Source organism: Gavia stellata, chromosome 3 (genome assembly GCF_030936135.1).
Source record: "Gavia stellata isolate bGavSte3 chromosome 3, bGavSte3.hap2, whole genome shotgun sequence".
Taxonomy (NCBI): Eukaryota; Metazoa; Chordata; class Aves; order Gaviiformes; family Gaviidae; genus Gavia; species Gavia stellata.
This window is the reverse complement of record NC_082596.1, coordinates 104,046,614-104,073,362: the sequence shown is the minus strand read 5'-3', so window position 1 is coordinate 104,073,362 and position 26,749 is coordinate 104,046,614. Positions and strand designations below refer to the sequence as shown.

General features: G+C 38.8%; 1 protein-coding gene across 1 annotated transcript in view; it reads left to right on the top strand.

Annotated features, from left to right (window-relative positions):
* The window catches only part of ATP9B (ATPase phospholipid transporting 9B (putative)), a 174,262-nt gene that overhangs the window by 66,412 nt on the left and 81,101 nt on the right, over positions 1-26,749 (top strand). Inside the window, exons 8-10 of the mRNA XM_059815461.1 lie at positions 4,511-4,605; positions 13,917-13,997; positions 22,372-22,447. Of these exons, the coding sequence (XP_059671444.1) occupies positions 4,511-4,605; positions 13,917-13,997; positions 22,372-22,447 (252 nt within the window). The remainder of the gene's footprint in view (positions 1-4,510; positions 4,606-13,916; positions 13,998-22,371; positions 22,448-26,749) is intronic.

Here is a 26,749-nt window from a genome sequence, read left to right as displayed (position 1 = left end):
TGAAGTCCAGCTGAGTAAGTAGGATTCTTCCTGCTTTGCATTGAGCACAGCACCTTTGTTTGACATATCTAGGCTGGGCGTATCATGGCCCTAAATTACAGAATCACTAAGGGTGGAAAAGACCTGTAAGGGCATCAAGTCCAACCACCAACCCAACCCCACCATGCCCACTAAACCATGTCCCGCAGTGCCACGTCCACACATTCCTTGAACACCTCCAGGGATGGTGACTCCACCACCTCCCTGGGCAGCCCCTTCCAGTGCTTCACCACTCTCTCTCAGGAAAGACATTTTTCCTAATATCCAGCCTGAACCTCCCCTGGTGCAACTTGAGGCCATTTCCTCTTGTCCTGTCACTTGGGAGAAGAGACCAACACCCACCTCACCACAACCCCCTTTCAGGTAGTTGGAGAGAGCGATGAGGTCTCCCCTCAGCCTCCTCTTCTCCAGACTGAACAACCCCAGCTCCCTCAGCCGCTCCTCACAAGACTTGTGCTCCAGACCCCTCACCAGCTTCGTCGCCCTTCTCTGGACACGCTCCAGCACCTCAATGTCCTTCTTGGAGCGAGGGGCCCAAAACTGAACACAGTATTCGAGGTGCGGCCTCACCAGCGCCGAGTACAGGGGCACGATCCCCTCCCTGCTCCTGCTGCCCACACCATTTCTGATACAGGCCAGGATGCCGTTGGCCTTCTTGGCCACCTGGGCACACTGATGGCTCATCTTCAGCCGGCTTTCAACCAGCACCCCCAGGTCCTTTTCCGCCGGGCAGCTTTCCAGCCACTCGTCCCCAAGCCTGGAACGTTGCACGGGGTTGTTGTGACCAAAGTGCAGGAAATTAGTGCCTTCGTAGATGAGCTTTTGTATCTCTACTTCAAAGCACTGTAAAAGCTACTGAAATAAACATTATTTTTGTTCAATATTCTGTTAACAGAGAAAATAGCTTTTAAAAAAAGATGGGGTTTTTTATCTGTAGTGTCTGAAATAACCATTAACAACAAGTCTGTTAATAATTTGCAATGTATCTTTATATTTCAAAGTTACGTGCTTCAGGTTCTTAAAATGATATTCATCCTTTGTATTGCAGGTGCTGCTTCCCCATAGAAAAGCAATCTTAGGGTAAATTCTGGACAGGCCTCAAATAGTTGAGCTTTTGCTAAAACACACAAGATGGAACTGTAGTCCTAGGACTTCCCTAAGCATACAAGTTTCACAGATTTCAACTGGATTGGTTTTAAAAATCAGTTTAGTTGCACTTGGGCAGCACCTTGCATGGAGATGCTTCAAATTGATGTATGCCTGCCATCAACTGATTAGGCTAAATGAATATTACATTCTTGTAAATTAGTTTAAATGTGCTCACGTGCAGTTTGCACCACTTTTGATAAACGATTAAACTCTTTAAACCCAGTCAAAATCAACCCTTAAATTCTAATTCAGATCATTCCAAAATTTTCACTATAAGGACAGAAATAAGTCAGACATGTTCATAATGTTCAACTTTGTCCACTAATCTTGAATGGCTGTGTATTGTTATGGGAAACGAGCGTCTGAATGCCCTCACTGTATAAAGTAAAAAGTTTTATTTTAATCATTCTCCTTTTATATGTAGCCTTATAAAAATTTCTTACGGTCAGTGTGGAATTTCTTTTTTCTTTTGTAGAAAGCTGTGCTTTGATTGGTAAATATTTTAAATACTTCATGACTTTTTCCTTTAAGCAGCACAGAACTTAAAAAAAAAAAAAAAAATTTGATTCTTTGCGTGCTGTAAAATAATTGTCAGGTTCAAGAGTTATGACTGAATTCAGAGGGAATGGCAATTCCTGACGTTTGTATAGATTTATGGTTTTTTTTCCTGGCAAGTCATATTGAGGTTAGAAATGTAAGAGATTTTTAACACTGACCTAAAGCATTCTGTTAAAGTATATAACACAATTCTTTACTACATTTGTGTGTTTTTTTTCATAAATTTTGTGATTGGGGGGGCAGGAGGCAATGCCTCCAAGCATTACAAAATAGAGCAGAGCAGTTACAATAGCTGTTTTTTCAGAAGACCTTGATTTTTAGAAATTTGATGTACTGCTGACTCAAATACCTTCCAAAGGTAAAGTACGTGTGACTTCCACGCAATACACAATGGGGAATATTTAGGTTTTTTACAGGTCTAAGGGCTTGATAGGGGTGAAGACTTGTTTTTGTACATTATTTCGAATTGCATGTTTAATCTCCCATGTTTATAGCTTAGTTAAGCCAGGTTTAAAATCAGCATCTCATGGTGTAATTAACATTAGTCAAATCTGCCGTAGTATTTGAGGTAGAGAAGAGGATTGTATTCTTTCAGTTTTGCTGTTGTGATCACTATTGTAAGCTGACTTGGCAGAAAGCAGTCCCTTTTTCTGGATAAAAGAGAAACAGGCTATGAGATAAGTTATTGATGAAATTAACTGCTGAAGTGGAGAGGAAATGCAGCTGGCCAATACATGTCATAGTGTGAGCTCTATTAAATGAATATATGTGCGGTCGACCATTCAGAGGAGCCACACTGGTCTTGAACTGCATTGATCTATAGTATAATTCTAAATGAAATTGATGGAAGAGAGCAACCATTGACAGGAAGGGTAAAGAGAACCATGAAATGGCTTGTACAGGAAAAGTATGATGGAAAAGTAGGCTCATCTATGCCGTGGATAGAAAGTGCGGTGAAACCGTGGTATTTCTAGGTGTTCCTAGGTACCTCACCCTTAATTATAATGCAGTGTGTGTCACTGGACTCTTTAAAAAGTGCTCTATAATATTTTATTAAATCCATAAAGAGTCCTGTCAAGAATTTAAAATCAGCTTTTCAAGAACTTTAGATCCAGCTTTGCAGCTCTGAGCTTTGGGTGAAGTTTAATTGTGATACTGTTTTCTGAGAGCAGTTTATATTAACGCCTAAAGATTTGTTTACTTACTATGTATTTAGTACAAATATGGCTGTTACATGAAGGCTTGTAAGCTTCTTTCAAGACTGTTGTGCAAAAATGCTACCTTCTAGTTGGATATAATTTCAGGTGGCTTCTCCCTCAAGCATGTCCTTTGTGACCATTAGCTCGTTGAACTGCTTAATTTATAGACCTTGATGAATAAAACATTGTGTTCTGTTAGATTTTACTTACATCAGGGGCCACGTGTCCTAGAAAAGAATCTCTCTTAATTTTGTGTTCGCCGGTGAGTACCCTTACTTGATGTATTGCCTATTAGATTCAAAGCTTCTAGCGCATTGTCGTCTTGTCTGTAAGAAGACTCGAACTTGGATAAACTCCTTTGCCAGTGTTTTCTTCAGTTTAATTGCTACCATTTCACTTCTAGTGATGAAACTACTTTGTTAGTTTTTATGGGATTGGTTGAAATATAGAAGGAATTACAGGTATATACGCATGTATGTCTATACGCATTGTTTAAAAATTACAAATAACTAGAAAAACCTATTCTTATTTTACACCCATAGCACACAGTAACAATAGCGTATACAGTTGTTAGGCTGTAGCGTAATGGAAGTTGTAATTATTACTTCAAATATTTAAAGTTTCTTTAGTGTAGCAGTTGTGAAGAGTATTGCTAAAATTTTACCACCTTTTTTTTAAAGGCTTCAAACTAGTTGGAAATTGTAGCTAATTGTATGTGGTTTTGATAGATTTGCGATGTTCGTGTGCAGTCTTTTTTGACTCTTACATTAGGAACCTACGTAATTCTCCAGACTGGATGATACCCACCAAACTAGTTATTGGGGCCGGGGAGGCTCTGCACTGCTCTCGATTTTCTGTTTCTTGAATACTAGTTTTCTGTCTGTAAAGCATACAGGTTCTCTTCAGTATGCATCAGTCCGTATCTTGGGCTTTCCTCGTATCTTATGTACGGTGCATGTGTTGACAGGTTTCTTTAGCCTTGGCTCCATGACAATTACAGATGATTCAAAATTATTGCTTTGAAGTATAATACATTGGGACCCATATTGCTTTGAATGGTATCCATGTTAAGGATTTATTTTAATTTTTTTTTCTCGGAGATGCCAGGAGACTATAAGCAGTGGTAGTTTGTGATGTCATACCAGCAAAGAGACAAAAATCACAGGCATCAGTTCATTATTCTGTTGTCTTGGAATTGTACAAGTGACATAATTCTAAAAATTAAAAACCTGTTTCAACTTCAGCCAGTGAAGTTGTATCTCTTGCTGATACCGTTCGGAAACCTGTTTAGAAACTGGTAAGAAACCTGTAAAATAGGATTTCCCCCCCTGTTCATAAACAGGCGTATTGTTAATTTTATCAGAAAAATCGTGCTATTAAGTGATATCTGGGGCATTCCTGGAAGAAAGCACACAGACATTCCAAAATATGAACCCTTTTATATGTAGCATGTTTGTTTAAAAATGGTTGGAAATTGCTTGATTTTTCACTGTTCTAAACTTTTTTAACCCAAACTGAATTTTTGAGATCAAAAAAATAGTTCGATGTCTCTTTATAACTTCAAGGTTCGTGTTTTATTCGAACTGACCAGCTCGATGGAGAAACAGACTGGAAACTGAAGGTTGCTGTGAGCTGCACACAGAGATTGCCAGCTTTGGGGGTAAGCATTTGATCTGTTTGCTTTTAAGATATCTTCCATGTATGCATATATATCTCTTATCTAAAAGATTGTTACCGTTATTGTAAGCATTGCAAAATACCTGTTACCACAGTCTGAGTTTTTCCAATAAATAGGAGATAGATATTCCACTGAATGCTTAATGAGAAGTTGGTTATGCACAAACTCTTGGGTTTACATTGAAAAGAAACTGAGGCAGAATTGGATTTTCATCTTCCAACTTCAACTTCTCAGTCGTCTCGTTGTGGTCCCCTCTGAGATCTGTACTCCGCAGAATCGTATCATAGTTGTAGTGTTTTCAACCAAGTGTTACACTGCCAGTGCAAGTCGTTCTTGCCTCAGGAGCCGTTGCTTAATCACTAGCTTGTAAGCTTGGGAAACAGCAGTCTGCTCTGGGAAGGTAAAGTGCTTTTGGTTGACAAGATGCTTTCTGGTCTGACTAGGTGCGATGTGCAGGTTCTTGCAAGGAGGGCTCACTAAGAGTTGCCTGAATGGGTGTATCTTTTGAGTGCATATGTGTGTTGTGTCATGGGTAACTATTAAAATTGTGAAAAAGGACACGTGTGTGTATAGATGTGTATGTTCAAAATAGACACGTATCTTCAAAAATGTGTGTAGAATTGTATAAGTGTCTCTTAATGAGAAGCTGAATTGTGTCCCTTGTACTGGGGAAGCTTACTATTTTCCAGAGGGTTGGTTTGGTATTGAGAGACTTTCTCTGAAAACAGACTCAAGTTACAAGCTTGTGGAAATTTACCTGTGCGGAATTTCTGGTGTTTTGACGCTAAATCCTTTAGGTGTTTTATTAAAGGCAAACATACCTTAAGAGGACTGTTCATATGCCATCTCAATAGAAAAAGTAAGTGTTAGATTATCTGCCAGATCTTAGCAGGACCTCTGCAGTCATTCTTCCAGAATTGCAGAGTTGCTGCCACACTGAAATTAGCAGAAGGGAGAGATTTTTTTCTTGTGTTCGTAGTGCTCTGGCTACTGCCTTCACGTGTGACAGGAGGAGGGAAAAATAGCTAGGTTTGAATTTAGAGGATTGGGAACAAGGGGTGGAACTGAAGGTTGGTCATGCAAGACAGAGATGCCAAGTCAGGCTTCAAGACAGGAGTTCTGATGCAAGAACAGACTTTAACAAGTATTCTGTAACCTGCAGTTGAATTTAGTATTTGTAATAATGCCTCTTTTGTAGGTTTTTACCATTTAATCATTGGCCTAGCTTGTTTTCTCAAAAAAAAAAAAATAATCATATCCACATTTGAGACAGATGCATGTGTATGACTAAAATCCAGTCAATTTTCTATCTTGCTTTGATTTTTTTTTTAAATTAAATAGTGCTTTTTGAGTAGTATCTTTACATTACAACTGTGTCCAACTTAGCTGTTATTTTTTATTTCTGTTTTGTTTCGGAAGCATCCATGACTGCACTTGGCAAATACAGCTCTTCGTGCAGAGCACTGCCTCTTTGAGTTCTGTTTGCTTGTTACAATTTCAGTGTTCTGAGCTTGGAAATTTTGGTCTCCTGAAGAGTAAACTACAATGCAAAGGTTTTTCTACGGTCTCCTTTGGAAAAGAAAAAAAGTTTTACATTATCTTTTCTATTTTTTTTTAAAAAAAAAAACAAATCCATGTCTGAAGTTTTCTTTCCTTGCTAGGAAGAAATATGCTGTAACTTTTATATTATGTTCTTTGTTAAAAAAAAAAATCAGTTATCAATAGACTTGACAAGTAAATTGTTACACCTCTATGGAGATAATATAAAATTATGTTTCAACCTGTGCATTTGATTTGAAAGAAGTAATTGTGTTGTGGTTGTTTACAGTGAAAAATAAATCAGAAGTGGTTGAAGCTGGGGAGTCTGCATTTGAATGGTAGGACGTGCAGCCTCAACTTTCTGCAGAAGGGAAGGTTTGCTTCAGATGGTGGTTGTTTAGGGCATGTAGGGGAGGGAAAGGCAAGGTATCACCAAGAAATTATTCATGCGTCTTGGAAACAGTGTACAAGAGTCAACTGTACTCTATAGTAACCATTTATTCCTTAGTTGTTTCCACTTACTGCCATGAACCTACCTCTGACTGATCTGCGCTTCTTGCAAGACTTCTATATTCTTCCTCTTCTTGAGCTGTAGGTGACAACCTGAGTTGCGTCATCAGGTGTGGTTAATCAAGAGCTACATATGCCTAACAAACCTTCCCTGGCTACCAGCAGCAAATGGAAGCCACCAAGCAGTTGACACGCTTCTGCCCTTTCTCGCATCACGCAGTTATTGGCGGTTAACCACACTAGCCAAGACTTTGTGTGCATTAAGCTGATGTGTTATCCTGAAGTAACCGACACTGGGTATAATGCTTCCTCCCAAGTAAACTAAACCATCTCCCAGTTTCCATACTGTGTGGTTTGGTCAAACCATTGACACTTTGTGGCTCTTAAATTAGATCATTTTAAATGGCTGCTTCCCAGCTGGTCTTAGACTGTTTGCAGTGGTCATGTCATATATCTGCTTCACTCCTAAGCCCCGTCTGTCTGTGAATTATTTTGGGTAAATGGTAGCCTAATGCATCCAAATATAAACGCTTTTTAGGGGATCCCCACATCCTTCACAGAAGATAATGCTCAGTGCACGTCCCAGGAGGCTGTTTCCATTCCTATGGAAAGCATGATGGTATTTCTTTAATTCCTGCAAAGACACTTTTACCTTTCCTGGGATGGCAATAATATCATAGAATCATTTAGATTGGAAAAGATGTTTCAGATCATCAAGTCCAACTGCAAACCTAACACTGCCAAGTCCACTGTTAAACCATGTCCCTAAGCGCCACATCTACATGTCTTTTAAATACCTCCAGGGATGGTGACTCCACCACCTCCCTGGGCAGCCTCTTCCAGTGTCTGACAACCTTTTCAGTGAAGAAGTTTTTCCTAATATCCAGCCTGAACCTCCCCTGGCGCAACTTGAGGCCATTTCCTCTTCTCCTGTTGCTTGTCACTTGCAAGAGTCATATGGACAGCTTCAGAAGATTAGTATGAACCTCTAAGCAAGCCATGAATTTCAAACTAACAAAAAAATAGCATTATGGAATTACTTTATGCTAAGCCTAATTTTTATAGTTCCTGATAGAGTCCTAAGCTGTATCTGTATAGAGGCCCTACATGTATTCTTTTTTTAAAAAAAATTAAATTAAAATGCAATGGGCAAAATTATTTCTCTATAGTTACAGTAAAAAAAAATTATTTTGGACAAAAGAGTAAAAAACAGGATGCATGCTTTAAACTTGTAGGGATAGTGTTTGGCACCCTGTGAAACTTTACACCTGACTTATCTAAAAAGGGATGCTTAAAATATGTAGTTGAGGTTTTCTCAGCAAAGAGTATTCAAGCTGTCTTGTACATGCAGTGGAAAAAATTCAAAGCAACTTGGTTAAAAGTAAGGATCGTTTGAGAAATCCATTCTGAGTAGACTTCTTATCACCCCAGGTTTCTACAGTATCCTCTGTTGCTCAAAACTTCTCTTAATAAAACGGAAAAATCAGGCAAGTTGCTTGCCAGATATTAACTTGAAAAAGTCTGTTGCTTTATAAACCCTCCCTATGCTTTGTTTCTGTTCCTAACTGGAAAACCCACTATTTTACAGTGATTATCTCGCTAACCTGTACGGTGCCTAACAGGGACATGTGCTTTTTGATAGGCTTAAAATTACTTTTTTGCAGAAACTCGGTGGGGTTTGAAGCAGTTTGGGCAAAGGACTGAGCTTTGTGCTCCGGTCTGGGATCAGCGTTGATTTCCTTTCCTGAAGAAATGTGGGGAGAATGGGGCGATGACCCTTCCTGCTGCTGAAAGAAGCTGCTGGGGCATGATCCTCCTCTCGCTCTGTTGGCGTTGTGCTGGGCAAGGTGGGCAGTGCCTCGTGTTTGCCCCCAAAATAACTGACGTGGTGACAACAAGGCACTTCAGGGAACACCTATCTAACTGTTCTGCTTTAGCTTTTTTAAATGAAGACATTATGGAAAATGTATTTTGCTTTAAGGAATTGTGGAAAAATGAACCTTTCCAAATGCCTGATCATTGCTGGAGCATGTCCAGAGAAGGGCGACGGAGCTGGTGAGGGATCTGGAGCACAAGTCTTGTGAGGAGCGGCTGAGGGAGCTGGGGTTGTTCAGTCTGGAGAAGAGGAGGCTGAGGGGAGACCTCATCACTCTCTACAACTACCTGAGAGGGGGTTGTGGTGAGGTGGGTGTTGGTCTCTTCTCCCAAGTGACAAGTGACAGGACTAGAGGAAATGGCCTCAAGTTGCGCCAGGGGAGGTTCAGGCTGGATATTAGGAAAAATGTCTTTGCTGAGAGAGTGGTGAAGCACTGGAAGAGGCTGCCCAGGGAGGTGGTGGAGTCACCATCGCTGGAGGTGTTCAAGGAACGTGTGGACGTGGCACTGTGGGACATGGTTTAGTGGGCATGGTGGGGTTGGGTTGGTGGTTGGACTTGATGATCTTACAGGTCTTTTCCAACCTTAATGATTCTGTGATTCTGAGAGCTCGAAGTTCTCTTAGTCTTGTCCATTTCGAAAGGCACAAGGCTTGTGTTTTAATTTGGTACTGCCTTTAAACTGGAGTAAAGGTTCCTGTTTGTATGGGTGGCTACAAAAATGGGTTAAATTTCCGAGATTAACTCTATGCGTGTTTATGATAAGCCAGCGGTTGGCTGCAGGGGGGCTGGTCACAGAACCCATGCGGGGTGCAGTCTCTGGGACACGGCATTTTGCCCTTGCTGTCTCTGGGCTGACTTTCGGGGGTTTGCTGTAAGGGATCAAATAGTTTCAGCAAACTTTTAGCGGTTGCTCATTGGAATAGTGCTTTTCCTGGCTTCCAGGGGCTCGCCACGCGTCAAGCAAGACCTGCACGGTGTCTTCTCCATCTGCTTGCAGCAATTTTCCAAAGCTGAGGCTTACGGTTCATATTTACATGTTAAAATAGATTTTTTAATAATTTAACAGAATGTGTGCAAGTTGACCATAAAATAAACAATCTGATCATGTATTTGACAGAATATACTCTCCATAATCATCACTCGTTTTGATTTCTTTATGTATGCGATGTAAAGGCGGTGAGTAGCTCGTGTTGGCGTGAGCTGTCAGTCTTGTCCACGGAGCAGCACCGTAACCCTGCCCGCTGTGACACCCAGAATAAACAAACCCGCAGACCTTCAGAGCTTTTCTTAAAGAACGGATGACACCACCGAGATGATCCATACAGATTTTGTTGTCTTTCTAATGCGCTTAATGGGACCAGAGAGTCAAAATTTCAACAAGTCGCTTAATGGTGGCTGAGCAACAAATATTGTCACACCTAGGTTAGGTTTCTCGCAGTTTCATAGTTATAGGTGGGGCAGTTCTTCTGGTGATACACATGTTCTGGGGCATTCTTCTCTAGCTTGTGTGATCAACTAAATTTATTAACAGCAATGAGGTCACTGTAATTTTCAATAAATGGTGACTTGCTGATTTATATCAGGAGATCCATACAGCAGTAAACAATACCATTTACATTTAATTAGTTTTATTGACCCAAAGGCAATTTTATTTGTAATGAACTACATGTTATGATTAAGAATGTATTTTAATGATCTTTAAGTAAGGTGAACAAATGTTGCCCTTGACCTAATAGAGCATATTTTTCTATGTTATTGATAACTTTACGGTGATTTTTAAATTGTGAAATGCAAAAGAGAACACTTTCATTATTGTACAATCATCAAGTCATTTCCTGACTTTCAGTGTAGAAGGATGAAATGCATTCATCTGAATTATTTTCAAGTATGAGATAATTAAATGCATATCAAGTTTTTTAGATCTCATCTGCTGTGGTATAAAAATTTAATTTTTATTGCTTGAGAGTCAAGTCTTTCATATAGTTTCTTTAATCTAGAACTGTTGTAATTCCCCTGCCCAAGTGGTTTTTTTCCGTTGAGTAAGAAAATAACCGAGGTCATTTGCCCTCGCTGTCTCCTAAAAGCAACGTAATTTTAGATGTAGAATACTGTTTCCACTGAACATATCAGTAGAACTATTTGGCGTCAGAGAACCAGCAGTTCAATGCTTATAGGATGAAAATAATTCTTTACTGAAGCTGAATTTCACAAAGATCAAGTCCCGCTTTAGTTAAATCATTAATAAAAAATAGTAGTCTTTTTTTTTCCCGAAAATATAATTAAATCCTTTGTTTAAGGTAATTTTCCTTCTCCCTGCTTTTATATAGGGGGAAGCAATGAGATAACCTAACCAGGTAAATTTTTCTTGCTTGGTGAGCAGAAGTTATATTGACATGTAGCCTTATGTGCAAATCTTGATGTCTCCTTGTTAAATTCACCGTCGCGACTTCGTTCAAGACATTGGGATGAGAAACGCACAGCTGCTACTACTGGGAAAGCAGCACTAAGTGGAGGAAGACCTTTGTACTCTTACAGTAACCTTTATTGTGGAATGCCGTTCATATGCAATCTGTCTTCTATAACTGTATCATTCTTTGGATTTCTCTTTCTTTCCCTTGTATTATAAAACTTCAGCTACTGTATTTTATTGGCTTGAGAACGATGTCCATTTGGAGTACAGAGCACTGGGCTACGGAAAAAACTCCTTATCCCTTTTCTTTACCCTAATAATGCAAAAATGCTTCAGAAAGCTACTGAGCGTGTGTAATATGCTTGTATGTCTTGTCTTTCTACTACACGTGAATGAAAGGCCAATGGACTACCGCCTTGGATTTCTCTTGGAGCACAGGGATTTTCTTATGTTGTTGAGTTTAAGGAAAAAATACGCTGTTTTGGAATACTCTGCTGGTTCTAGTTTGAGGCATTCCAGAGTAATGCCACAAATGTGTAGGGAGTGTGTGGATCTCAGTTTTTCAGAAGGATAAATGAGTTTCTTTCAGTGTTGAAATTCAGAAAAGAATAAAAGGAAAACATGAAAGTTTAGGTGTTATGTCAGAAATACGAAAGGGAACTAAAACGTAAAAACAAAAGATGCCAAAGGAACGTGGTAGAAATTTTTCCATTTAAAATGTAGCAAAGGAGAACATCGCAGTAAAAAAAATAAAGATTAGAAACCAGGAAAATATATTACTGTATAAATGCCAGTGTACTTAAAAAGGTGGATATTTCTGCTTCCTTTTTATTCCAGTCTTGCATCCCACTAAGGCATTCCTTGAAAAGAGAGAAGTTCTGGGTTGACGCATTTCACTAGCAGTTTTTATTGTGTCTATGAGTATGTGTGTGGTATTAGTTTTCTGCTGTGCTATCCACTACTGAGAGACTCTTTATTTTTCTTTGCATAATAAAGCACATAATAGCCTGGATTAGCTAAATTGTAGGTGATAACAGATTGGAAAGAAGTGAATGATGAAGATATAGGACACCACATGTGTATTAGTTTCATATGAATTATTTCTCGTGAACCTGATGAAAGTAGGTTGGAAGAACAAGGATGCAATGAATGAAATTTGTGTGGAAGACTACAATAAATGGCTAACGGTTTAAGATAAAGATAATTTGTGAGAGTTAATGTTTGGATTTGATTCGTATTTTAAAAAGCATATGAAATACAAAGTCTGTGTGGTTTTGCAGGGTATGAAGTGAGAGACTTCTTGTCTGCAGAATATAAATAGAAGTACAAATTCGTTATTTATAGAGCTACACTTTTTTAGACTAAAGGCAAACATGTTTGATAAATGTACAATAGATTTTAAAAAACCCATTCATTTTGATCTGGAAAAGTGAAAAAATAATATTCAAAAATCTGTAGCCATTTTATTGGAGAAACAAAAGGATACAAATGCGTCAGATTTTAAGACACTAACACAGGTGGACAGTAGTGCCTTTAGTTAATTTTTGTGTTGTTCAAATTATGTAACATTCAAATGTAGTTATTTTTTCTTCTATCCAAAAGTATGGATAAAAATAATGGCATGCTTTTAAAAATACCTACATTTGAGCCAAGGTGTGGTTATATGTCCATGAAAGAGGCTGTAAAATTCATTCCGCTCTTGAAGATAGCACATTCTGGTTAGTATGAACAGGGTATTGTAGCCACGTAATCTGCTCCCCAGAGATGGTGTCTAATTAGCATTTTGCAAGATTCATCCAGGAATAAAGGATGGAGATAACCCAAATAGTTAGGTGCTATGTACGGTGAGAAGGCAGGCACTCTTGCATTTTGTCAGAGGTTATGATTCTTAGATCGACTGGGATTTGGTATCAAGCATCTGCTCCTCTCCAGCGTAGGAACTGGATTGAGGATCCATGCATGAGTGGTCTACTCATGTTAAAATCTCTTGGCTGCTGTTGGTCCTGACCATCTGAAAAGCACCGAAAGGTTTGCTTTTGTGATGAGAAGAAAGTCCTTTGCATCAGGTTTTTAGCAATTCGTCTGCAGTATCCTTTCTGTGGCAGGTGGATGTTTTGGAAGAATTAGCTGATGAAATAATTGTTTCAGAATTGTAAGGTGATCCTCCCTGGGCCTCTAGGGACAGCTCTTAAAATCTACCAATCATCAGATTTGTATTTTTTTTTTTCTTCCTCTGTTTATACCATACTGCCATCGATTTATAGAGCCTGCTCCTGTAGTATCTGAGTCTCTTATTCTTTTGGTTTTGGTAGGAATGTTCCTGGGTTGTTTGCCATCATGAGTTAGTAGTATCATGTATATTAGACCCAATTTTATTGGACTAGTTTAGTATATCCCTGACTTTAAGTGTTTGAGTAACGCTGTTGATGTATCCAGGCTTTCTTGAAGCTGATGGGGTTTTCTCATGGGTTGACTGCAGATGTGCTTGAGCATTTAAGAGAACTTGAATTAGTGTCATTGCTTCCTCTTGTATTCAGTTGGCTTTGTCCTTGCTGGAAAAGTATTTTGTTTCCAGTTGCATTAAAAAAAAACAACAAAAAACCCCCACTTTATTTTTAAAAGAGCAAAATATGGACAGTATTTTAAGATTATACTATTAGAAGTTAAAATGGGGCTATTAAGAGGAAACAAATTAGATAAAATTTCTAACTCATGTTATAAATCTAAAACAGTTTAGTGTTTGAACTATCAACACATTTGGAACCAGATCCAAGATGATATTCTGTATAGCGAGATGTACTGAAAAAAGAGCGTGTTTCTTAGTTGGGTAAAAACGTCATGAACTTAATTTGGGGTGGGATGGTGGGGGTCATAAACTGGAATCTTCACCACTAAAAGGTTCTTCAAAATAGGTGATTAAGTTTAAATAATAGTAAGTACATTCATCTGTTTTACAGGATCTCTTTTCAATCAATGCTTATGTGTATGCCCAGAAGCCACAGCTGGATATTCACAGTTTTGAGGGTACCTTCACGCGGGTAAGTAGTGTTTGTAAATACAGTTGTACTTCTCTCTTCCATTTCTCAGTGTAAGGAAAACCTAGACTTAGTGTCAAAGTGGTATCAGATCTTTCCTTAGCTTTGCAGCGGTGTTTTTTTTCCATGTTCCTGCTGTGGCAATACTTCATATAAAAGGTACGCTGGTAAATATATATTGCAGAAAGCTAATACAAAAAGTATATCTGGAAAAAGCAGAATCCAAGAATTGGATATTTGTTGACATCACTATAATCTTTCTATATGAAACCGTTTATATAGTAGGATATATTGTTTGTCACCAGGCATCTAATGTATTGTTCATCTATGTCAAAAAAGTTGCAAGTTGAATATATTCAGTAGCCTGAGACAATGCAAGTTCTAGTTTATGTGCAATAAAAACGTGCTTTGTTTAACAGCATTTCTGTTCAAGGGTAAGCTAGTACTTCCGAAGTTCAGTTATCTCAAAAAGCAAAATAAAACTAAAAGCTATTTACGGAGGCTTTATTAAATCTTTTTTCCAGCTATGATTATATTTAAAACAGAATGTGATAATAACAATGCAATAATTTCTGTGACTTTTTTCTGTTATTTTCAAAAGGTGGCCTGCTAAAGTTAACCCTTTAAAGCAGGGTGTCCTAATAGGTAGTAATGTTTTTTCTTAAATCACTTTACAAATTTGTAGCCTTGTATTAGCAGACATAGTGATTGTTTTGTTTATTTTAGCCAAACTCAGCATTAGTAGACTCATTCCTCTTGATTGTTTCTAAAATAATTTGAGAGAATTAACTACGGTGGCGGTAGAGAGAAGGGTGTTTTACCCAAGTAACTCAAATTGGTAATAGATTTTGTTCAGTAATTGGAATTCTAGTTCACAATTCTAAGTACGCTGATGAATGAGATATTGCAGTTGTTGGCTCTCGAAGACCAATTTATACCAGTTGTATAGTTCATGCTGCCTGCAAAGTAAATGTCACTTGTCCCCACCTTCTAAAGCTGTAAGCAACAATGTTTACTTAAACCTTGTATTGACCAGTTGTCCAAATGAAACTTCTATTAACAGCCGTAAAATTCATGTTATTCCTGTCCCAATGGCTAAGTGTATACTTTTCTAAATATAAATTGAACTCCTCGGAGCCTTTTTAACAACTCTGGTACGTGCAATTGAGACATTGGGAAATCATCACTAAGCAGTTGCTCCCTATTGTGGGTTCTCATTGTAGACGTAATAAGAGCTGTATGATTCAAGCATCCCTGATAGGGCAGTGCCCTCAGATTTGGTTCACGGTGGATGACAATGTAGGTATTTTTCAGAAGACTTTTTTTTTGTTAATGGTGTACCTTCTGCATAGTGAAATGTTGTTTCAGGACACTTGTTTACCGATTTATCTTTCCGCTGTGAGTCCTTGCTTCTTACACTAAATCAGTTTTTGCATCTGATTTCTATTTTATGTTAAAGTAAAAAAAATTAGTGTGCTTAGTGATGCTAATGCATACATTTTTCCTACTTAAGCATTGATGTTCAAAGAATTCTTGCAAGGGTAGGTTGACAGGGTAATAGCACATTGATTTTTCTTTTCTTTTTTTCCCCCATTATGAAGACAGAGTACTAACAATGTAGAAGACAAACTTAGATAATTTCAAAAAGTGCCTGACCATAAAACAAACCAGAAACTTGGGTGCACAGCTCTGGAGTTTTTATGAGGGAACAACTTCTCTTAGAAGTACTTCCACATGAGAAATACACCCACAGCAAACCAGACAGCTGGCAGAAGAGACCTTTTGCAGTATACCTGCATAACCACGTCAGGAGGAGTTAAAGCTCTGCTGTACTCTATTGATGTCTGCCAGCTTCACATGGAGTCATTCTCCATTGTCTTCCATGGATTTTGGTGCATTATATGCAGTCAGTGCACGAAAGTGAGCGTGTGTCCTTGCATGGGCATGTGGGAAGGATCGTGTCTGGCCCTGAAATAATGCCATGAGTTAATTCTTCTTCTCCTCTCCCCTCTTCTGGACATCCTACCAAGAAACAATAGATGAGCTATATTAGCGTTCCCTGAAAATGTGTGAGATTGTTTTATTTGTTCTCAGGGCATCGTCCACGTCTTGGCTGAGCTTATTTTGAAATAGTGATGCACAGGACAGGGATTTGCACAGACGTAACTATGGAGTTTCTCTTCTGTCTGATGCTCCTATGTAGGCTTGAAAAATTAGGAAGCTATTTCACCAATTCTGAAAAAGCATGAGAAAAACACGTCTGTAGAAAGAGAAGAAAAGGTAGCCATACTTCTTAACCCAACTTCTACCGGTTGGAGCCCAGAGAGTACTCTAGAGCATTACATCAGTGTGTACTGACATGACCGGTACTTATTGACCTGTTGCTTACAGCTTCTGTGCAGAATTGTGGAAATCTTCTCTTCTGCTTTTGACCTTGGCTAGTTTTTTTTTTTTAAATTTGGGACCTTCTTCCACCATTCCCTTAAGAATCTTTTCCTTTAATTTCTCCTATATTGCAGCTCAGTGCTGTCACCTCAGTCTCTTCATTTACTTTGGGAATATATCGAAATCTTCTTTGAGATTTCTACTGAAATAATAAAAATAACTGATTCCGTTGAGTTCATCTGATCTGCTCTAATAAACTTTTTCTGTGGTGCAGAACTATTTGATACCATTTTTTCCACCATAGCACCTTGTCAGATGTATAAAAAAACCAACCTACCTTGATGCAAAACCTGTTGCATGTAGCTGTTGATACTTTGCAAAAATACATATCAAGGTGCGAGCACTGAAAATTGTGTATTCATTTATGAGTAGAATATCTGGCCTGCGCCTAGTTATACAGATGTTTTCTTGGGTAAGTCTTGTATTTTAGTAAAGAGAACGTTGAGTCATTTTTTTACTTCATATTTGCTGCTGGAGAATGACCTGTTTTGAAGTAATGGTTGCGTTCACTTCAATCTGGCTTAATTTTCTGTTGCCACTGAAGGGAATGGTATTGGGTTTTGCAACTCCTTTTTACCCACCTTCCTCGCACTGGCACTAACAGCCATACGGACAGCTAACGTGTGCCGAACCTCATCTGACCCTGTCCAAAATACCTATGCCGGTAAAAGGAACATAGCAAGAATAGTAAACTGTGGGGTTGGGGTAGGGAAGGAATCTCTTTCAGTGATGCGATTAAACGAATGCGTATTCTTCCACTTTCCTACAGAAGTTGGTGGGGGTTGTTGTGCTGCATCCCATCAGGTAGAAATAGGGCCGAAAAGGTCAAATGGAAGGTGGTACTAATCCAAGGATTAGGTGTTTAGTCTCAAAGGCCTCTGTCATTACCTGAAAAAAAAACTATAACAAATTGTAGCTTTGAAACCTTTTAAATGGCTGCTTGAAATATGTCGTGATCCTTGGTCAGCTGTATTACGAATTCAGGACTGACAGTAGGATATATTCAATTTTTATTTCACTGCTCATCTGTTCCTTTTTCTCTGCACGTGCAAGAGCTACAGACTAATTTCCTAGAATAGGAACTGTAGACAATTTAAACCTCTATGATCAATACCGCACATGACTTCAAAAACTGAGCCTGAATATGAAGCTTGAATGCAATACTGACCTGCACTATTCTGGTAATGAACTTAATTCAGAATGTAAAGACCAATAAACATACAGCTGCCAAATGAAATTCAATCCAGCAGACCTTAAGTGGAAACTTCGTCAGCTGGACAAAGAGCCCTTGTATGTCAAATTTCTGCTACTAGAGTGAGTGATGGATTTCATTTACCCCAAAACATATATTGTTCTGTTAGCTGTAGTAGCATCAGAAAATTTGCAGAATCATTTCTCCATACCACAACCCAGTCTTGTTCAGGGATCGGAATACTTGTCCCTTCCCTGCTTCATCTATCCCCCCCATCTCTCCAAAAGTAGAAATAAAAATAATTGAAACAGTTAAACTCGTAACTGTAAATATACTTCTTTTTCATTTGAGTAACTTAGAACAAATGAAAAATAAGGTTAAGTCCTCATCCATTTGGGTATGGAAGGTGTGCTATTTGGTAAATTGAATGAACTGTAGAAAAGTGGAAATGTTAGATGAGACCGTAAAGACATGAAAGGATCATAATGAAATAAGCAGAAGCTAACTGATCGACCAAACCATTCTGTTGATGAGTATGGCATGAGTGGAAAGAGAACTAGCTCATTAGATCTTTTCCTATTTTGAATGACCTAAAAGGAGGCATTTTGCTACATCTTGTAGCAGGTAGACATTGGACAAGTGACCTTTTCCTGGTTGTGTTGTCAGCTCTCCGTAATCACTGCAGGGCTTTCGAGTTCTTCTTGTAGTATGGACGAGTTTCATAATTCACTGTCTTAAAATGTGCTAACTGAAGAATAAACTGAGGCAGAAAGAAGGATTTTCCTAGCTTCGTATCCTATTCCTGACAATAGCCAGAAGCAGACTGTTGGGAAAGAGAATAAGACTAGAGTGAGGAGATGGTAATGCCTCCTCAGAAGATTCTGTCTCTTAACAACACGTCATGTGGGAGCTTCTGGGTCAGAGCTGGTTTCTGTAAGTAACCTGCAATGAAATTGCTTTCTTTCAACTTACCCGGTCCCCCCTTGAACCTATGTAACCGTTTAGCATTCAAATAGGAAGAAGTTGTACAGGTTAATTATGCCTTTTTATGAAGAGCAATTGCCTGTTGTTTTAATTTTGCTGTCTTTATTTATGACTTCTTTCTTCTTTGGTAAGACACAGAGATATCTATCCTCCCTTTCTAGGTGCCCATTTCATAGAGTTCTGTCACGTTCCTCATTAGAGTTCAGGTTTATTTAGCCGTATCTGGTATGGAAGCTACATTGACCACCCTTGTTGCCCTTTCCGAATAGTTTCCCATTCTTCTTATTTTCTGTTTGGAGTAAGGGGAAGGAGGAGGGATTTAGGGCTACATACTTAAGACTTGGGCAAACCATGGATTTCTTTGTAGTAGCATGAGTTGTTGTTTTTCTCTCTCCTAGTAATTCTAAGCATTTAGCTTGTTCCTGACTATTAAGTTGGTGTTTTGATAGAGTTGTAATAATCCCAAAATTTGTTTTCTGAGTAGTCATGACAAGTTCTGACTAGTTTTGATCAGCTCAGAGCTCATCACTTTGTGAAGTTGGGGTGTTTTCTTCCTTTGTGTGCATCGCTTTACATTACACTGTATGGAATTTCATCTGTCCACCTCTTTGTGGGATATATTAACCTACAGTATTACCCCACTATTAAATCATAGGCGTCTTTTCTATAGCTATTTTGTTCTGAAGTCCTTAGTCTTATCTAAAGTTACAATTATAAAGCTATGCAAAGACATAGCAGCGAACATTTCTTTGAATTCTATAGCTTTTCAGTATCTCTAATTCTGCACATTAATTCTGTGCTAATGGCTAGTTAAAACACAATGCTCCTGTCAAAATTCAAATTCGTTCTTCGTGCTGGAATTCAACATAATGCAAAAATGTCTACTTCAGTATGATTGCAGCTTTAGTAAGTGGTAGACGGGAAATTACCTCTTTCAGTGTTTGGGGGAAGCTATTTGGAGTCCTACTGAGGACAACAGGTATTCTGTGTGGAACTTCTGAGGGCAAAATACAAAAGCTTTTTCATTTATTGAGACTGAATTCATCGCCAGTATGGCATTCACATCTGTGTCCTATCGCTGTATGTTGATGATTGTAAAAGACTGACCCATTCATTTCCATGAGGTTGCAGTGTTTGACTGAAATACGGGATCTTTGCGGTCAGGTCTGTGTGAGTAGGCATCACCCTGTTACCTGACTGCTGGGGACTCCTCTGACAAACTCTAGTATGATTTGCTTTTTGAGGTATAGCAGTGAGTTCTTATAAATAACAGCATTTTCCTTGTACACGTTGTTTTCAGTTGACCTAGTAATGCAGTGAGAAACTCCACAAATTTCTTGTTCAGAATACTTGAGCAGAATTTCCTTTTTTTGCAGGGTATGATGGTAGGTAAAATTGTAAAAATCAAGCAAGTTGAAACAGTTTGAATATGCAGAATAGTTTGTGGATGAGAAAAAGTCATCAAGGTTAGCATGTGTGCTGCTGACTGAGAACAATCTGTGTATCTCACTGCAAGTTGTGTGAAATTAGACTCCTGTTTGGTGCCAGGCCCACCGTTTGGGTTGACAGTGGCAGCCTTCCGCTCTTGTCACAAGTGGCTAATCAGCATTGTCTGTATGAAAGAATTTCAGGAAAGTTGTCCTCTTAGATTCAGCAATTCCTGAAGAACCCATGATAAGAATGAAAAAATTCAGTATCTGTTTTCAACTCGCATATGACCAGTTCATGTCCTATTTCTAGCCTTGTAGAAACAGATCCTGAAACCTCTTAAATAAGTTGCATTCGGAAACTTACCCCTGGACGTGGTCATGTTTCAACGTTGTAGGTGTAGATGGCAATCTTTCCACCAACCGCCATGCCCCAAAGAGCTGCAGTTAGTATTTTGACTTGCATCTTCCTCTGGAAAAACTAGTATTCTTGGATAATTTCTACTTAGACTTATATGTCTATACACTGCTTAATTCAGAAGGCTGAAACAATCACAGAATCTGAATAACCCAGGAACAATCATAAATCAACCCAAAATCTAAGCATTATGAAGCTAGGAAAAATTATCCCAAAATTTAGGCTGTGGATGAACTCTATCAAAGGTGCTCATGTCAGAAATGAGTTAGAGTGTTAAAAAGATGATTGATAATTGCCACAAATGATACTTTATTGAGCTAAATCAGAACACTCTTCTTGTATTTAATGTTTCAGTGATGAAGACTTCATGTGTTACTAATACTACCAATAATTTTGAATATCGCTATAGCTGCTGATCCTGTTTTACCTTCAGAGAGATATTTTCAGTTCTCTACAGCTGGACATTCCTTGGCGTATCAATATGAAATACTTCTGCTGTTATGTAGCAATATCTTGGGATTCATTCCTGTCCTTTGTAGTACTCCCCAACTACTGAAAATCCCTACGTCATATCATGTTACTCCATTTGAGTGGGCTTGCGGTTGCTGTTGTCTCAAACCTAATGTATTTTAATTGTTAGGAGTACGGCAAATGATTCTTGCAGTATTAATTTCTTAGGTAAGAATCAAAAAATACTTCTTTTTCTTAATGAAAGACATCTTTTATAGAACGTTGATGATTCTTGACAGAATTCTTACTTCTTGTGTGAGTCTTGGATTCGAAACTTGTAGTTTTTTTCTCATAGCTGAATCCATATCCTCCCTCTCTTCCCCTCTATTTTTGATAGACTAGTTCTCTCTGCCTTTTAAACAATGATTTTGCTTCACTTAAGAGAATAAGAGCTATAGCTTCCTTGCTAGGTAGGGCTCTTTTGAAGTACACAAAAAAATGTATCTGTTTAGTTTGAGATTTTTCTTTTTTAGCAACAGAGTTTTCTAAGCAGCTCATCCTGTGCTTGATGGTTGTTTCAAAATAGAGATGACAAATGGACATAGGGTTTGATTATTGACATTCCGCAGAATCTCTTGTGTACTTTGGTAAATCAGTGGTCCCCCTTTTCCTGCAAAACGTTTAGCACAATCTGTAATTCGATCGAATACACTTGATTGTCCTACCTCCTAAAGTTTCCTTTAGTCGTAAACAGCACATTTCACAGCTGCTAATGAGTAACAAATCTGTACATGCTCCACATCGATTATGAGAGATTAAGTCTGTTTACAATCTGTGGACCATTATTGCTTGGGGGGAGAGAGGGGAGGAAAAAAAGAAAAGTTTAAAATAATCATGAAAGCGATTTCCTATTGGAAGTATTTTCCCATTGGATATGTCTTTTGTAAGTATGTGGTAAGACAACACAAGCGTGCATTTCTTTTTAAAAGTCTAAATACCTTCTTCCCTCAAGTTGGTATGATGTTGCTTGGGTTGTAAAATGATGATGACCGTAACTTATTGTATGAATTATAGACGACTTAAATAGTCATGGAGAACAGGGTATTAACTTTTGGTGGTTAGTGTTCATAACTCACTTAAACTCCCTTTAACTGCTTGGTATAGCAAACTGTTCGGCAGTTTGATACATCTGAGGCAAAGCATATGTTCCTTTTAAAACACTATTGACTTTAGTTCTTTGAATATAATTGGGTTTAACTAATAACAAACTTCAGTATTTCACTTTTTGGAAAGTTATTTTTCTGTGTGTATACAGACAACTAAAGTATATGCAATGAATACAATTAGACAAGGACGCAGACATCCCGTGCAAGTTACTCTTGTTCAGATGATTTGGCATTGTTCTTAGCTGTGACTGTTTGTGATGTTGATTTACTTATTAGCTGTTCATACTTTTCACAGGAAGATAGTGATCCGGCAGTTCACGAAAGCCTAAGCATAGAAAATACGTTATGGGCAAGCACCGTTGTTGCTTCAGGTAAGTGTTCCAATAGCAAAGCTGATAATGTATCTAAAAACTTACGTGGAAGCATATCTTTATTTTTACAATGTGAAATATTAATGGCTTTTGAAAATCTTTTTGTCTTCCAGCCTATTGATCTCTTGCTCCTCTGTTGTCTGCCTTCCCATCGGTTTTGTCATGCTACTCGCAATATTTTCATACCTTTTTAATCCTCCTTCATAGTTTTTTTTTTTCCCCCTTAAATTCTTCTGTTTCAGTAGTGCTGTCCCTTGTACCTCAGTAAAGTCAGTGACCTTTTTGTTTTAATTAAAACTTCAGGTTGTAAAGTGCTCTGTTCAGCTCACGGTGGATGGAGTCCTGCTGAAAAGCAAGGGTGGTTTTGCAGTTGTTAGGAGTTTTTCTTTTATGTATGCTCCATGCTGTCGGTAAAGTTTGCTTAAAATCTTTTATCAGGCAAAATCTTAATCAGTATAGATCAGTTACACAGTTATGTAATTTTATAATGGGATCTAGATATTGGTAATGTTTCAGATGTGTCTCAGATATTATAAGGAGTTCACATTATCTAGATGCTGTATTCAGGCTTTAAGCTGCTGTAACTTGCCTTTTTTAAGAGCAGAAAATTATTTTCTTCCGTTTTTGCTCAATGTAAGAAAAGTCAAAAGGACTTTAGAAAAAAAGGCTGGGGTTATTCTGCACAAAAAGACTGAGAATGAGGTATCGGGAGAGCACAATCTCTGAAAAGGAGCTAGGATTTAAGATAGGGAATTGGAATAACGGGAAACATGAGCCAAGAGGAGGAGGAGGAGACTGGAGGGAGGGGAAGAAAGTAAAAAAGGGTCTCCACCTAACTTGTACAATTACTCCCTCCTAGGAAGGCTTCTTCATCAGTGAGGGGCCTGCCGGAGGGTTGTGGGGAAGAGATCAAATCTGAGGAGGTGGTAGAGGAGTCTGAGACTGAGCTCTCCTTTCCAGAGTCTGAAAAGACGGTCATGTTCTTTGATGCTCAGTGTTGTTTGGTTTGATTGCGCTGGGAAACTCTGCTCTCTCAAACTGTTGTGTCAAATGGATGATGCCTAAAATTGTCCTCAGTTAGGGCTTTAACTTCAAGACCTGTAGCTGTGTGTGAAAAGGTGCTGCTCACGAATTATAAATTTCAATACTGTGTAAATTTGTTTTGACTTTGCTTTTCCCCAAATTTATACATGGGGGGGAAACTACACTCAAGAGAGTATGCATTTGCAAATTCAGTAATTCTGAATCAGCAATTTCGAATTTGAATTGAAAACCGTTTATTTCCAGGGTAGATAATTTGATTTTATTTAGAAACGTAGCTAATGCCTGAGGCCTCTTGATCTGCCATCTAAAGTTGGCACCCAAATGGAAACAGTGCTCCTTAAACCTATGCTAAGGCATAAATTTTGTTTTTTTCACTTCTGCGGGGTCTTGCGAAGGTTTAGTTGTTTATGAAGGACTTAGGTTCATTAATGATGGGCAGTAGAAAAACATAGGAGAGGATAATTCTCTTGTTGGAGCATGGTTTTGAACAGTGGAATGAGACTCTTAAGGGAGACTGAGGGCAACTCACTGAATGGTGCGAAGTCAAAATATTGAATGACTCTTCAAGACTGCAGCCCCTTCTGAAGGGAAAAACACCATGTGGTCAAGTAATTAAAAATGGTGTCATGAGGTGCATACGGGAGTTGGTTGAGTTAAGGTAGCAGAGAAATAATTTCCTTCAATAACTGATTTTGTGACATTAATTATATCTTCTTAATCTAAACTTTGGCATATCATTCATTTCACTTACGTCATCTCATGTATTAACTAGAATTTAATAGTGTGATAATGTGCTCCTCTCGGGTAAGTACTGCAGTTATCAAGCATATAAGGTTTCTATTTGGCTATTTGCTTGTTCTGTATGGCGTCATAAATCCAGATCTTAAGAATTGCTCAGCACCTCTGTGGAGGGAATTTTAGCATTTGCCAGGATTAGGCCTTTAACGAAGAGTAGGAAATTATTGCCTTCAGTCTGTTGTTTATCTAAATAAGTAATATGTAAGCTCTTATAGGTGCTCTGTGCATATAGTCATGAAGACGACCATAAGGCAAAACAATTAGCGGATTGTTAAAATTAAGATGTTCTAGATTTGGTTGATACCTGATGTGTCATTCAGTTGTTTTCATCTCACTTCCAAGTTGAATGTGCATAGCTAAGTTAGGATAATTGATGCTAAGCTAATTAAATTTGAATTTTTATAGCTTTTTAAAAAAAATTAGACTTCAGAATTGAATTTCCAAGATTTGTGGCAACAGAAGATCTTGTTAATAAAAACACTCATCACTGTCTAACTGCATTGTAAACACGTATAAACTGCCTTGCTTAAAGCCTGCCGTGGCGGGATGTCAGAGGTGGACTCTGCCTACGCAAGTTGGCATGCACCTCTGCATCCCCTCCCCTACCACGGCCTGTCACAGTCCTTGATTATATCTGAAAAATCGAGTGGAAGATTACGCTTGCACACAACCTCTGCAGACAAGTACTGCTCAGATTCCGTGAAAACAGAAGAATAAAACAGCCCCTAGCATGTGAAAGTCTGTGCTGTTTTTCCACTCGGTAGGTAGCTACCTCACCTCAACCACACTTGCATCTTATTGCAGTCTCCTTACGGTCTAGGCTCGCAGTTCTGTTATGTGCAGGTATCTCTAACCCAAAAGCATATGATGTCTATGTGCAAGACTAATCTTCTATTACTTTGCTGCTTTGATTCAAGAAAGTGGGTTTGTAGCCTGTGCTCAGATGGTAGGGGGTAGAGTTCTGCCTTCCAACATTCCCTGTATGTCTCTTCGTTTACCTTTAGACTCTTCCGTATGGCAGTCTTTAAGCCATCGTAGCTTGGAAGGCTGCTTCCTCCAGCGTTCTTCAAGCAGCCTGGACATCATCTTTTACTAAGCCAAGCAAATGTGTGACCCGTTGCTCTTGGGACTGTGTTATGCCCTTGCCAAGCCCTTGGGGGTTGTTACAGAGTGTTCTGGGTCAACCTGCACTATTATCTTGACCTGTTACTGATTGATGCTGGCAGTCCCAGGGGTGGAGACAGGGAGCTGCATCACTCATGCCCAGGAAAGGAATATGTAGCCGAGTTGCAGATACAAAGCCTTATTTAATTTTAAAAAAGGTTTTGCATAGGACATACAGGGCAATTGTTAGGCGAAGGGGTTCTCCTTCCCATTCTCCTCCTTCCAGCGATTAAATATACGCTGAATTTCCTGATACTCCCTTTGGCATATTATATAAAACACATTGCATCAGCTAGGAGAGGCCACTATCTCCAAGACACGTGCCATTCCTGTATGTCAAGGTGATACAGAGGGTCAAGGTCAGGCTAGGAAAAGTGTTTGGGGAATTATGTGGGGAATACCTCAGAAAACATAAGCTCTGGTTGCTGATGCCCTGACAGCTCTAGAGGAGAGAGACCGCAAATCAATCATCTTGCGGATCAGTAACAGTAAATGTAAGCGTATAAAGGTTGCAAGGAATCTTATCAACGCCCTGTTGAATGCAGATTACCAAAGCTCATGAAAATATCAGGATACTACAATAATGGGTTCTACAGCAAAAAAAATAAAGCCTATTGCTAGAGCAGTGCAAGTGACAGGAAAAAATATTTGCTATAATTTAAGACTACTTTTATTTTCTTTCTGAATTTTGGGAACCAAAGAATTGGTTCAACAAAATCATATAGTGTCAAACAACTCCAGAATAAACTATTCCACGGCCTTTTTGTATCGACAAATAAAGTTCTGGAGAGTGAGATTCCTCAAATTCGTACGTTTGGAAGGTGTTTACTTTCCTCGGTTTCAGTATGTCTCCTTACCCCTTAGAATGACAGTAAGCTAAATCAAAAAAAGAAATAGGCGGTGTGACAGAACGGTAGTTTGTTTATATCGTATACCCAGGCGTTCTAGCCTCAGAATTGATCATTTAGATCTCATCTCAGATCTGCTACCAACTCTGAAGTGCTTTCTGCCCCTTGCCATAAAGCCCTGACAGACCTGGGGACTCTATGACGTTTGTGCTAACCACAGAAAGTACAGTTTGCCAGGATCACCCTGGAAGCCTCTGGCAGGGGTGGAAATCAAAAGCCCCTCTCTCAAGCCTGAAGCGTGTAGCCATCCTCTTCTTGTTCTTCAATAAATGAGATAGGAAAAACTATTCTGACTTTTTCCACTTACAGACAACATCCCAGTGAGTTTCAAAAAGGTAGCAGCAAGATACGGAGTCTGTGTGCCATTCCTGATATCTGTATTTTGCTG